Source organism: Mercenaria mercenaria, chromosome 1 (genome assembly GCF_021730395.1).
Source record: "Mercenaria mercenaria strain notata chromosome 1, MADL_Memer_1, whole genome shotgun sequence".
Lineage (NCBI taxonomy): Eukaryota > Metazoa > Mollusca > Bivalvia > Venerida > Veneridae > Mercenaria > Mercenaria mercenaria.
Window position 1 is genome coordinate 84619628 of NC_069361.1, and position 15216 is coordinate 84634843.

The 15216-nt window shown below is 35.6% G+C and overlaps 1 protein-coding gene across 1 annotated transcript in view; it reads right to left on the minus strand.

The window, feature by feature from the left end:
• Nucleotides 1-5156: 5156 nt before the first annotated feature.
• LOC123531973 (uncharacterized) overlaps nt 5157-15216 on the minus strand; it is a 33510-nt gene continuing 23450 nt past the window's right edge. The window contains exons 8-10 of the mRNA XM_045313301.2: nt 12566-12710; nt 10833-10918; nt 5157-9843 (exon numbers count right to left, since the gene is read on the minus strand). Coding sequence (XP_045169236.2) covers nt 9736-9843; nt 10833-10918; nt 12566-12710 — 339 coding nt within the window. The 3' untranslated portion in view covers nt 5157-9735. The remainder of the gene's footprint in view (nt 9844-10832; nt 10919-12565; nt 12711-15216) is intronic.

A 15216-nucleotide genomic window follows, 5' to 3' on the forward strand; every position in this document is an offset into this window, starting at 1 on the left:
AATTCATTATACCATTATTTTTATGAAAGAATCATCAAACTATTGGTAAACAATTATAAAACTAAAAAAAAAAGTGTCAGTATCATTTTTTCTAGGGAGCCTCAAGTAAATGGATTTGATGAGACAGAATTCTATCTCCAACATTGAAAAATTAAGGTCGAATCCTGCGGGTCTGTTTTGAATTTTGCTCACTTCATTCAAAAGTAACTGTGGGGCAGAGGTAAAAGCTACCTACATTTCTTCCACAATATGTAATCTAAATAATGTAGGCAAAATAGAGAACTTTTACCACACGTAACTCAGTATTTTTAAAGATGTCTAACTCTACCCCTTCTACTTCAGAGGTAAATTTGCTTTGAACAGCAAGAAATCGCTTATCAAATGAATATTTTCCACTTCTGTACAATAAATCAATAACAAGTCTTGAAAGAAGTAAAAACTTACTAGAAAAAAAGAAAAATAAGGGAAAAAAAAATTGGTCCCAGTGGGACTTGAACCTACGCCCCCCTGAAAATTGTGTCAAAGTAGGTTTATGGTAGAAATTGAGTACTCTTCAAAAAGGAGATACCCTATTATGGGCCTAATACCTTAAAGACATTTTCAAAGTGCAAAAAGGGAAGTAATTTTGTCCAAATTAAAGTGAGAATTATGGGACCTTGGACATGAACTTGCCTTACGATTCTTACAAAAAAACCTATCCTGAAGCTCCAAGTAAGACCTTAGTTTTAGAATATTTTTTTCGAAATCAACAATTCTGCTATTTTCCTAATTAAAAAGGGGAAACAATTTTGTCAAAATAATAGGAGTTATGGAAGTAGAGAATGATGTGAACTAAAGATATGTTCTCAAAGGTCTGTGTGAGGTTTCTATCAAATGCACTTTGGGCCATTTTCAAAGTGAAAAAGGTAAATCATTCTGCAAAAACAAAAGTCAGAATTATGTGACCCAATAACTGGACTTATGATCCCTTCAACTCATTTTCAAGTTCAATGCATTTCTTCGATCTGTTTGAGAGCTGTTAAAAAACCCATATTTTTTGTCAAATAGGGGAATAATTTTGTCAAAATAACAGAGTGAGTTATAGAATTTAGTGTGTAAACTTACATTATGTTCTCAAATGTTCGTGTGAAATTTCATTAAAATTTCAGAAATATTGGAAGAAATGTCAATTTTGGGAAATTTTCGAAGTAAAAAGGGCAGATAATTTTGTTCCAACGAAAATCAGAGTTGTAGATCTGATATGTGAACTTGACTTATGATCTTTAACCAATATATTGTATGTTTCAACTTGATATCTGTACTGGCTCTTAGAAAGGACCCAACAGGAGAAAGTGATTTCTACATAGCTCCTCTAAAAACAAAGTCTGGTGGGGGTATAAATATAGAACTGTGTGTGAAACAGGTCAGGGGTTTCTGGCAGAAGTGGGAGATGGGAGGCACAGTACCCCTATGAGAAAGTGGATGTGCCCCCATGTCTGCCCACTCCAAAGAATGAATACATCATACACCTCTACAAATCATGGCTATAATCTGCAGGATGTTTCGATGTAATCCTGTAAAACATTGCAAAGTACACTGCTCCATAAACTAAAAGGGGTGGGTGGCAAAGTCATGCCTACCCTCTTTACACCCATCACTGTCCATCTGCCCATAAAATATAACACACACCTACATTTCAGAATTCTAGTAATACATGATGTTGGTGATATGAGAAACAACTGTCAAATTCATTCCATAATTACACAGTATAATTGTACATAGGAACTTGCTGACCTTGTGTCATATTATGTGGGTTACTGTGACTTATTAAATAAGTTTCAGGCAAACCTATAGCATAATAAGAGAGATAACAAGAGCACTGCAATGCTGAGAAATATACGCCCAAAGTGTGACCTTGACCTTGAAGTGAGCCATCTAAAACATGCGCTCTGCTCGTCGTCTCAATGTAGTGAACATTTGTGCTAAGTTTCTTTAAAATCTTTCAAGCAGTTCAAGAGTTACAGAGCGGACATGAAGCAAAGTCATAACCTTTGACCCCCAAGTGTGACCTTGACCTTGAAGCCAGTCATCCAAAACGTGCTCTGCATGTCATCTCGATGTAGTGAACATTTGTGTCAAGTTTCTTTGAAATCCTTCAAGAGTTACAGAGCGGACACAAAACAAAGTCATTTGACCTTTGACACCAAAGTGTGACCTTGACCTTGAAGCACGCACTCTGCATGTCATCTCTGTGGTGAATATTTATGCTAAGTTTCTTTAAAATCCTACAAGCAGTTCAAGGGTTACAGAGCGGACATGAAACAAAGTCATACGACCTTTGACCCCTGTGACACTGACTTTGAAGCGAGCAATCCAGAACATGGGCTCTGCATGTCGTCTCGATGTAGTGAACATTTGTGTCAAGTTTCTTCAAAATCCTTCAAGGGGTTCATGAGTTTCAGAGTGGACACAAAATTGCTAACAGACGGACACCGGCGTCCTAACATAATACGTCTCTTCGGGCGTATAATAAAGTGAAAGTGCATCAAAACATTAACCAAAAACATAGACATGGACTTAATGGCGAGCATATATACTTGATAGAGCTAAAATTTGTTGTTTAATTACACTGAAGCACAAACTGACTTTGCATAACGGCCTTTTTTTCACATCATAACTTCCTAAATACATTTCCAGGCATACAAAAAAGAAAGTCTTGTTTCACCAGTTTATTTCTGAAGAAAAACCATAACTGTCCTACTAGCACCATAGCTATAAACTTTGAGAGAAATTAATAAACAAAAGAAAATACCGCAAGTAAGTATAAAATAGTGAGCAATGTATTGCACTGGACGAAAATCTGATCAGTCGCATCAAATACAATTTAAATTTCAATATGTGGTACAAAATGTAGGGTAAAAGGGAAATTTACCCAAAGTTTGATATTATGATATGAAATATCATATAAGGTGTGTTAGAAAAGTGTATCATAACGTCATGTTGTTGCTATAGCAATGCCACAATGGGCACTGTGAAATATCAGCAACTAATAAATTCTATGAAATACAACTACATGTTATATTTTGTTAAAATTTAACTTCAATTTATCAAATATCTTTTTTTTATGAAACTTATTTCTTAACTTTGCACACAACTCTTGTTCCCCTTGAAGTAAACTGCGTTCAACATGCTGAAGTGATATTTTATCGACTTAGTTCATGTCCTAATCTGCAATGTTATCAAAACCATGATTTATTCCACTATTAAATACCTATTCTTGGTAGCTTTATATTATTTATAAGTTTCAGTGATCTACAAGTGATATTAACATCCCATCCACTTTTAAATATCAAAATGTTTTTACAGAGACATCAACCTTTTTTTCAGATACATCATCAAGATTTTCCAGAGATATCAATATGATTTTCCAGAGATATCAACATGATTTTCCAGAGAAATCAACATGATTTTCCAGAGATATCAAACATGATTTTCAAGAGATATCAAATATGATTTTCCAGAGATATCAACATGATTTTTCAGAGAAATCAACATGATTTTCCAGAGACGTCAACATGATTTTTCTGCAGATATCAACACGATTTTCTGAGATATCAACATGATTACAAAGATATCGACATGATTTAGTGAGTAACAGCAATGATTACACATGAAATTGTAATTCAAATAACAATTAAATGGTTTCTGATAACCAATATTGAAATAATATCACTTATTCTAATCAGTTTTAAAATATAACTACTGTACGAGTAATTCTGATTAAACAATACAAAAATTAATATCTTCAAAAATTTTCTATCAGTACTAATCTATAATAATACAATTCACTGTCTGCAAAAACAAATATATCTTCAAATCCCTTTACTCAGGGTGTTAGGGTAGAAAGAAAATAAACAGAAAAATAAATAAAACAATATAAAAATACAAAAAATAAATCAACAAAAAAGAAATGAAAATGTTATATACAAACAAAACAGAACAAAAAAATGGCAGAAAGCAATATAGATGAAGCAAATCAATGTTTGATTTTAATCTGTAAATAAGCAGATCTTTTCGTTTCAAATAATAGGAGCTGTCCAATGCTCGACTATTCGATATATTGTCCCAAAAGTAGGAAAATATTACCTAAAATGTTAAAATATCAAAAGAGTTTTAAGTTGGAAAGGGGATATAATTTGACCAAAATGCAAGTCAGAGTTATGGGATTTGATGCTATCAACTAGTTTTATAACTTTTATAACCGAAGGCACATGTGAAGTTTCAACTTAATATCTGCATTTGTTCTGCAGATAGCAACTTGCATGAAAAACTTTAACCAGAATTTTCTAAGTCCAAAAGGGTGCATAATTTGCCCAAAATACATGTCAGAGTTATGGTACTTGATCCAGTGAGGTTGGTAATTGATCTAGAAAATATAAAAATAAGTTTCAAATCTTTATGCCTTTAAGTAATAGCAGCATGTACTTGCACACAAAACTTTAACCAGGATTTTCTAGCTCCAAAGGGGGCATAATTTGGCCAAAATGCAGGTCAGAGTTATGGGACTTGATGCTATCAACTAGTTTATAACCACGAAGACACATGTGAAGTTTCAATTCAATATCTGTATTAGTTTTGGTGATAGTAACTTGCATGTAAAACATTAACCAGAATTTTCTAAGTCCAAAGGGGGCATAATTTGCCCAAAATACATGTCAGAGTTATGGAACTTGACCCAGTGAGGTTGGAAATTGACCTAGAAAAAGAAAAAATAAGTTTCAAAGCTATATGCCTTTAAATAATAGCTGTATGTACTTGCATGCAAAACTTTAACCAAGGTGTGACGCCGACACCAGGGTGAGTAGAATAGCTAGACTATTCTTCGAACAGTCGAGCTAAAAGCTAGATGTGCTTCCATAGGACAGTGCCCCCTATTCCTGTCACTGTACATGCTTTCATGATTCTAGGTAAAAAAATTTTTAATTGCAACATAAACTTTTAAGCAGTTCATGTGTGTTTTTAAGGACCATAACTCTGGCCTGGCTGAGTGAAATCCCAAACAGAACCAACAAGGGCAACTCCTAAGGGAGGGGCAAGGAGGGGGCAAAAATATATTGTGTCAAATGAAGTTACATTGTTCCTAAGTATCATTTATACTGAATAACTATAACTAACTAACTATATTCCTCTAATAAGAAAACAAAAATAATAGAAAAACTGCTAAATCTAATGGCCAGAAAAGGAGATTCTCTGCCTCGAACATAAAAAAACTAAGGAATCCAATATAAATCAACAAAAGATTTGAACTATACTAAAGCTACAAACAGCCGAAAATACCAGTTACAACCAAACTTATCTTTCTAAAGACAACTTTTCTTGTTTTCCTTTGTGTTGGATTTAAAATCACACCATCAAAATTAAGGTCATATGGAGACATTTCCAGCTGTACATGATGTTAAGAACCCAGGTGCCTCGTCAGGTGTTATTTGTGGCATAGCCAACACCTGGGTAGAACAACCAACCTTCAGTAAGCGTGCCAGATGGCTTCCTTACGTTAAGAATTCTACACCCTCAGCAAGGTTTCTAACTCTTATCAATGACGGGCTACTGGTTTGAAGTCAGTAACCTGAACCAAATGACTACCAAGACCCAACAATGTCTAGCTGACAAATGTTACAATCCAGTTTCAATACCCTGACTAGATCACCATTTCAACATTATTACATTGGCAGACAAATAAGGTACATATAAACAGCTGTGTTAAAACACTCTGTGCAAACATTTCCACAAAACCCCTCTGTCTCCAACCATCTTTGTACATACGATAAATACAATTATACAGAATTTGTTGTGTACAAACAGAGCTTATATGAGCCGCACCATGAGAAAACCAACTTAGTGTGTTTGCGACCAGCATGGATCCAGACCAGCCTGCGCATCTGCACAGTCTGGTAAGGATCCATACTGTTGCTAACAGTTTCTCTAATTGCAATAGGCTTTGAAAGCAAACAGCATGGATCCTGACCAGTCTGCGTGGATGCGCAGGCTGGTCTGGATCCAAGCTGGTCGCAAAGCCACTATGTTGGTTTTCCCATGGCGCGGCTTATAAAGCTAAACTGTACCTTTTCTGTACATGTAACTTTACTCTATAAATGCAATATGTACATGTGGGTATTCTGTAATATATGTACTACAGTTATCTGACATATAAATCTACACAAAACTTGAGACCACAGTACTTCTGTGACATTTTAACAAAAACTTCATAAAACAAACAAAAAAGATCTGAACACATCTGGTATCAAAATATACATAATTATAACACATCGAATCACCAGAAACCTTTTACCTGAACAGATACAGTTAGTTCTGTAAATAAATAACGAGCTGTCTAATGACAGCGTGCTCGACTATTTGAAGCCCTTCCACCTAATACCAGCTTACATATACAAGAGGGCCATGATGGCCCTATATTGCTCACCTGAGTTTAGTTGCTTGCTTAAACAAATTTCTTTGCTTAGGTCATGGTAAAGATTAATGATTATTCAAAATAATTACTAAAAAATTAAACTGGTGATCGAAATTTCTCTGCTGTAGCTTCATAAACAAAAAAGTAGGTCAGTAGTTCAGGGTTCAGAATATTAAAGATGAGTATTAAAATCAGTATCAAAAGTTATAAACATGGGCCAAATTTCTATGCTGTACCTTCAAAAACAAGAAAGTAGGTCAGTAGGTCATGACTAAGACAATTCAAGATGAATATTGAAATCTGTATCAAACATTATGCTTGTGGTCCAAATTTCTTTGTCACTGCTTCAAAAACAAGTAAGTCTATTTCTAGGGACTACCCCGGCATGGCCTATACTGACCCCAGGGTCATGATTTGAACAATCTTGGTAGAGAACCACTAGAGCATAAAACATACTAAATATCTAAGCTCTGGGCCTTATGGTTTAAGACAAGAATGTTTTTAAAGGGTTTTCTCAGTACAAGTCTATTTAAACCATGTGCACCCCAGGGCGAGGCCACATTTGACCCCAGGTAGATAATTTGAACAAAGTTGGTAGAGGACCATTAGATGATGCTACATACTAAATATCAAAGCCCTAGGCCCTGTGGTTTTGGGCAAGAAGATTTTCAAAGATTTTCCCTATGTAAGTCTTTATAAACCATATGACCCCTGGGGCTGGGCCATGTTTGAATCTAGGGGGATTATCTGAACAATCTTGGTAGAGGACCACTAGATGATGCTACACATCAAATATCAAAGCCCTAGGTACTGTGGTTTTGGACAAGAAGATTTTCAAAGTTTTCCCTATATAAGTCTATGTAAACCATGTGACCCCCAGGGCCGGGCCATATTTCATCCTAGGAGGATAATTTGAACAATCTTGGTAGAGAACAACTAGATGATGCTACATACCAAATATAAAAGCCCTATGACCTGTGGTTTTGGACAACAAGATTTTTGAAGTTTTTCATTTCGGTTGCCATGGCAACCAGAGTTCTGTATGGAATTCAATTCTTTGAATTTTTTTTTGAAGAAGACCATTCAAGGGACATCCCTGTTAAGTTTCAACAAAATTGGCCTAGTTTAGTAGATGTTGTTTAAAGAAAAGTGTGGCCAGACGATGGACAGATACCGGACGGTGAGCAATCACAATAGCTCACCCTCTGGTGAGCTAAAAAGCTTTAGTTAAATTATCGTAGCTGAAAACAGGGCAAAGTTTTGCTTAAAACTTGCCATGTGAAGTCATCCAATGATGCAAAAAATATGTGAAGAATCTTAAAACATTTGGTCAAGTAATTCCTGAGAAACTTGCTTACATGCAAAACTGCCACAAAATTTTGATGTAAAAAGGGGCAAAATTTTGTACACTTCAAAATAATATCATCTTTTGTTTGGTAAACTAAAACACAATTGTGATATCACTACTGCTGTATGACCTGATTTTCCTGTATAAAGACTGATGCACACAATGTATATATCAGCCACACCATGAGAAAACCAACAGAGTGCATTTGTGACCAGCATGGATCCAGACCAGCCTGCACATCCATGCAGTCTGGTCAGGATCCATGCTATTCGCTTTCAAAGCCTATTGCAATTTGAGAAACCGTTAGCGAACAGCATGGATCCTGACCAGACTGCATGGATGTGCAGGCTGGTCTGGATCCATGCCGGTCGCAAATGCACTCTGTTGGTTTTCCCATGGTGCATCTCAAAATTATTACGTTGGCAATTATAAATCTCCCATTTATAAGGGGCACAATTAACACAAGGGTTCTGCTGCTGACCTCAATATTAACTATATCCTTACACAATCAAATAAATTATGAACAATGCAAAAGAGGTTTTATCTTCAAATAAATATAAAAGTATTTACACTTACTGACAGACTAGAAAACTAATGACATTTTTCGATCAAAATATTTCAACCTTGGCTGAACCAGACTTACAAATGTCTGATGTACCTGATGTCCAGCCAATCATGTACCTGATAGAGTCCCTGAGTTTTTGTTTATACATAAACCTCTAAATATCTAATAAAATGCCTTTAATTAACTTAACATCTATACACAAAAACATATTCAGTGTGTAATGCAGGATACCAGTTATTTGATAAGAATTAAATGTACCTGATGCCAAGCCTTCAACTTATTTAATGAAAGTATCCAATGCATTTAATATGAAGCTTTCGAAGTATTTGAAGATGACGATCCCAAACAAAAAATTACTTGATAACAAGCTTAAATACATTTGATGTCCTCAACAATTTTGAGATAATGTGTCAAACTATTTGATTGTTTTTGCTGCTCTGCCTGGAATGTATTTATTTACATCAAGCCTGTGTTGCACTTGATCTAGATTACTGTAATGCTCTGGTGTATTTAATGTTAAACAATAGGTATATTTGATGTTCATTTTATATCGTTATCTAGCCAATCTCTATTGTCTTACATGTTAAGTATGCAATATGTTTGATGTTAATTATATAATAAATAGATGTAAGAACTTAATGCTTTCGATAACACACTTAAAAACTAGAGCTGCTTTTGAGAAAAGCACATATCTCCCACAACTGTCTAATTATCTGTGTCAACCATGCACCAAGACCTCAACTGCTTTATCAGACTTTCAGTGCTTTGATTATCAAAAAACAAGTTTCAAGGGCTATAATTCCGAAATGCCTGGGCCGATTTGGCTAGTTATCGAACTTGGCCGAGGATTTATTGGCAAACACATTTTGTTCAAGTTTGGTGAAGATCGGATGAAAAATGTTCAACTTAAAGTGCGGACAAGATTTGCAACAGACACACAGACAGACACACACACACACAGACAGTGAATCGGTCTCCCACACCACTGTGTGGTGGGAGACATAAATATCTGATGACCAACTTCTCTGGTGTATTTAATCTCACAATTTCCCTGCATACATATGATTTCACAGCCTTTGACCAACTGGAATCAAGCCTCTAATGAACCTGATGTTAAAACCTAGATATATTCCATGTAAAACTGCATTTTGCATGTGAGTTCATATCTCTGGTTATCCATTTCATGATTCCAATGTGTACAATTTCAAGCATCTGAAGTCAAGCCTTTGATGTACATGTTTTATTTTGAGTCTCTTCCCAGATAACAAGCCTGTCAAGGCTCTTTTGTATTTGATTTCAAGCACCTGATGTCGAACCATTCATATATTTGTCATAAAGCCTTCAAAGTATCGGATTTCAAGCCTCTATCTGATGTTAAATGTCAGAGTCTGTAGAAGAGTCCAGGGCTTCCTTACTTTTACTCTGACATAAAGGACATTTCAATGTGTGACTCTCCCCAGCAAAATAACATATGTTGCATCTCTGAAACAACAAGTACATTGTTTAACAGTTATGACACATTTGCCAAGTTCTTCTGTTTTTATTTTGGAAATTATTTATAGCAAGAGTGCTTTAACACTATTTATACACGATGGCGGTTATACATTGGGCGTAATAACTGCACCAGGGCACAATTATTTGTACGATGTATTATCGCCAGAGTGTATAAATAGTGTTAAAACACTCTTTTGCTATAAATTATTTCGATTCTAATATGTCCTTAATCTAAAACAGTAGATAAAATACGGAAGCGCTCATTTTTGGTCGCAACAAATACTTTGACGCCACCGCATTTTAACGTGACGTCATTCTAGCCTAAGAGTGTTTTAATAGAGACAAGCATATTAGAATGGATCTTAATTCAGGTCATACAGTGATTTTCCCACATTTAATTTTTAGAGGAAAGACCTCAAGGTGCCCTCTGCCCATAGTTTCAGGCACACACAGGCACATGGGGAGAATCAGTAACATTCCATGAACCTGAATGAAGACTCCTTACATGTGAGCTCTCTAGTGAGATCATGGTGAGAAAAACAGGGACTCAAGTCTGCAGTCTCAATCACTATATCACAAACTTACAAGTTTCAATCAAATACATCTCACAGTATGACAACTGATTTTATGAAACATCATGTTGTTTATAAAGCAAGCTTATCTTTATCTCTAGGAACCTGACAAACTAGAGTGCATTTCTCTTGCCTTTAGTACTCAACAACATCCAAACATGAGGGAATGTTGTCAATAAATTTATTTTACTACTTATTCTCCATTGAGATTAAAAAGTGGTTCCAAGCTAATATAACAAAGTTATAGTAAAAATGAAAAGTTGGCCAGAAGTTCCTTAACATCTGCTATGGTTAAACAGATGGAACATGAGGATGAAATAATGTGAGCCAAAACAACAAAATTAATTACTTCAATACTTGAAACACTTAGTGTAACAGTGACTTTCCTATATATGAATACCTTACCTGGCAGTGCTCATTCCTGAAGTCTGTGCATTTTCCACATTTGATACAATGATTTCTTGGTGAACTGTCCTCATTCAATAGCCGTGCTGTTAAAATGGAACAGAATAGATTAGCAGCCTACTACCAATATTTCAGCATTGACTCTTTTAACCCTTATCCTGCCAAATTTCTAAAATGGACTGGTCCATCATTCAATTTGGGCAATACCATTTATTATTCGAAGGGGAGTTCACTGAAAATTTACTGACTGAAAAGCGAACAGTGCAGACAGCACGGATGTGCAGGCTGATCTTGGTCTGCACTGGTCGCAAAAGCAGAATCACTTGCTGCCAGCAGGCTAAAGGTTAAGAGAATCTTTGTCTTTGCCCAGAGCTCTTCATTTGTTGATATAAGAAGTTACGTCGACACTTCCTGGAAATTACTTTTGCCTTCATGGACATTACTCAATTAAAATATAATTCATTTAAATAATCTCCCTTTCCAGACCATGTTCTTCAAAAAGTAAACAAATCTAAACATTACCTGATGCGAATTGTTTTATTTCTTCATGCAGACTGAGCTACACAAAGTTTGATCATGCAGAGCTCCAGATAAGCTTTTGGTGCAATTGGGTATTTACCCATCACTTTTTGTCTGAATTGGGTATTGGAAATTTGAATTGGGTAAAAATAATATCATTACCCAGCCTTTTCAGAAGTAATTGGGTATTTGCTAAAATCAATTGGGTATTTTACCAATCTCGCACTAACAATTGAGCAATTTTTGCTTACAGTATACATGGTATATATCATTAAACAGGATTGACAAAGTACCTAATTACTTTAATGGCGCCCTTCAATGTTTAATACAAAAATGTATTTAAAATTGTAATGAATGTTCCATACTGGTCTTTTCTTTTTCACTTTTAATGCAGTCGGAGATCAATTCATCCACAATATCCCGAACGATGTGGTCACCGCAATATGCATTCTCCCAAAAGATGTCATCCAGTACTGGTGACACTACATCGTCACAAACAGATAACTGTCATTGTTGAACCGCAAAATATCCCACTAATTTGTTTGTTTGTGCTGCAACAATGTTTTTTCTACAACCTCTTTTACATTTTATCGGCGTAAAATTGTTTACAAAGCGTTCAAATAACACCAATCAGCCGACTGAATGGTCCTGTGATTTTTCAAATAAATTGCAACCTGTTCTGTGGTAACGTATAACCAGTCAGTCAAATCTAGTGTTAAAAGTCTCGTACCCATTCTAGTCATAAGGAAAATGATATACGCAAGCGATTTTTTACGAATTGGGTATTAGGAATTTTACTTGCGTTTCAGTACGCACACTATGAATTCAATTGGGATTTCTGCAATTTTAATTGCGTAAATATGCAGCTTATCTGGAGCTCTGATCATGTAAACTGTTATTAACTGCTTTCAATGTTCTTCAAAAAAGCTTTTGGATCACTTTTAAATAGCGTTGAAACACGGTATCTTGAATTCCAAGGGATCAGTGTTTTATATAGAGATAACAGAAATTCAACTTAAAATGATATTTTGTGCACCTATCATTGAGATAGTGGGAACTTTGAAATAAGCAAAGTTTAACTTCAAGATATTGAGTTTCATCTGTATTTAAAACTAAGCCTACTAAATTGCAGCCACTATGTTCTTGATCGTGGATATATAAAATTCTGCTATGCATATAAGTACAGTGTAAGTACATGTAGTTGGGTTACCTACCTGTACACCATGAGTACTTGTACCTTGCCATACATTCAGGATTGACACACCTGATCTCCCCGGGTATACAGCTAAACAATAACACAGGTGTGTGACAACACTCCAGTATCAACTGTGTCTTTACATAGCAGTCCAACCTCTTTATCTGTGTGAAAACATACATACAGTCAGGACATGGACACATACCAATGACTGGAACTTTCAGTTCAAGTTTAAAAAGCTGACATATATTGGTTAATTTGATGATTTCAAAAGTAAGTCAAGCAGTAATATGTAATACAAGCCAATAAACCAAACCTAAAATATTCTCTTAAAGAAAATGAATTAAGTGAAAAAAGAATGTTCTCTGTTGTATTGCAAAACAAGAAACGCGGCAATGCCACGAAACCAGGTTTTCAACACTTTTCATAAGAATAAACAAGAGTGCCAGAGTGTCACAATATACGCCCATCACAGCAAATTTCTTTACTCTAGCACCTGTACTTGCAGACGTAATTTTAATTTTGTGGTTGTTTAGTAATCATTGTAATTCTTTTGTTTTTCTAAGTCCACAAAAAAACTCCTTACCAGGTAGAGATACCTTAAAATACACCTAAAATTAGAAAGTAATAACTATGTTGTACCACAGGAAAGTGGTCTTGGTTTTTTCCTACGGTAAATTATAAAAAAGTTACAATATAAGTTATTTATAGTAACAACTAAGGGAAGTTAATCTTTAAAAAGAAAAAAAAAAAAAAAATACAAAAAAAAATAATTGTAAGTCCACACAGAAATCCTTACCAGGCAGAGATTGGTCAAAATACACCTCAAAATTGGATGTAACATGCATGTTGTACTACAGAAAAGTGGTCTTGATTTTTCCCTACGTCTAGTAATGAAAAAGTTACAATATAAGCTATTTAAAGTAATTCTAAAGAAGAGAACTGCGCAAGACACTTCGTCTCATGATGGTGTATAATTGTGCCAAGTTATATCAAAATCCCTCTATGCGTGAAGAAGATATGCTCCGGACAAAGTTTTCATTCTTGTATCCTTTGACCTCTAAGTGTGACCTTGACCTTAGACCTAGGGACCTGGTTCTTGCGCACGACACTCCGTCTCATGTTGGTGAACAATTGTGCCAACTTTCATCAAAATCCCTCCATGCATGTAGAAGATATGCTAACCCTAACCCTAACCTAACCCTAACCCTATTTTTAGTAACAATGACCTTGACCTTGATCCCAGAAACCCCAAAATCAATCCCAGCCTTTGTCTTGATATAAGCAACATACATACCAAGTTTCATCATGATAGCTCATTCCTAAGTTAAGTTATTGACCGGAAACCCTTTTTCTATTTTAAGTAACAGTGACCTTGACCTTGACCCCAGAAACCCCAAAATCAATCCCAGCCTTTGTCTTGATATAAGCTACATACATACCAAGTTTTATTCAAATATCTTTACCGAAACAAAAGTTATTGACCGGAAACACCAGTTTGACGCCGCCCGCCCGACCAACGACATACCCCAATCTATTTTTCGTTGAAAACCTGGTTAATAAAAGCTGTCAGAAGGACAGATCAGGGTGTTGGAAGTGGGGTGGGGAGAAAATCAAAGATGTGGAGCAGGTATGAAGAAATACAAGAGGGCTATGAAGGCCCTGTATCGCTGACCTGACCTATTGACCTAAAGATCATCAAGATTAACATTCTGACCAAGTTTCATTAAGATATGGTCATAAATGTGGCCTCTAAAGTGTTTAAATAGCTTTTCCTTTGATTTGACCCAGTGACCTAGTTTTTGACCCTACATGACCCAGATTCGAATTTGACCTAACGATCATCAAGATTAACATTCTGGCTAAGTTTCATGAAGATACAGTCTTAAATGTGGCCTCTAGAGTGTTAACAAGCTTTTCCTTTGATCTGACCTAGTGACCTAGTTTTTGACCCCACCTAACCCAGATTTGAACTTGACCTATAGATAATCAAGATTAACATACATATCAAGTTTCATTAAGATATGGTCATAAATGTGGCCTCTACAGTGTAAACTAACTTTTCCTTTGATTTGACCTGGTGACCTAGTTTTTTACTCTACATGACCCAGATTCAAACTGGACCTTGAGATCATCAAGATTAACATTCTGACCAAGTTTCATGAAGATACAGTCATAAATGTGGCCTCTACAGTGTTAACAAGCTTTTCCTTTGATTTGACCTGGTGACCTAGTTTTTTACCCCGGTTGACCCAATATCAAAATCATCCAAGATTTTATTAAGGGTAACATTCTGACCAAGTTTCATTAAGATTGGGCCCAAATTGTGACCTCTAAAGTGTTAACAAGCTTTTCCTTTGATTTGACCAGGTTGCCTAGTTTTTATCCCCAGATGACCCAATAACATACTCGTCCAAGATTTTATTGAGGGTAACATTCTGACCAAGTTTCATTAAGATTAGTGTTAATAAGCTTTTCCTTTGATTTGACCTAGTGACCTTGTTTTTGACCCCACCTGACCCAGGTTTGAACTTGACCTATAGATCATCAAGATTAACATTCTGACAAAGTTTCATGAAGACACAGTCATAAATCTGGCCTCTACAGTGTTAACAAGCTTTTCCTTTGATTTGACCTGGTGACCTAGTTTTTTACCCAGGTTGACACAAT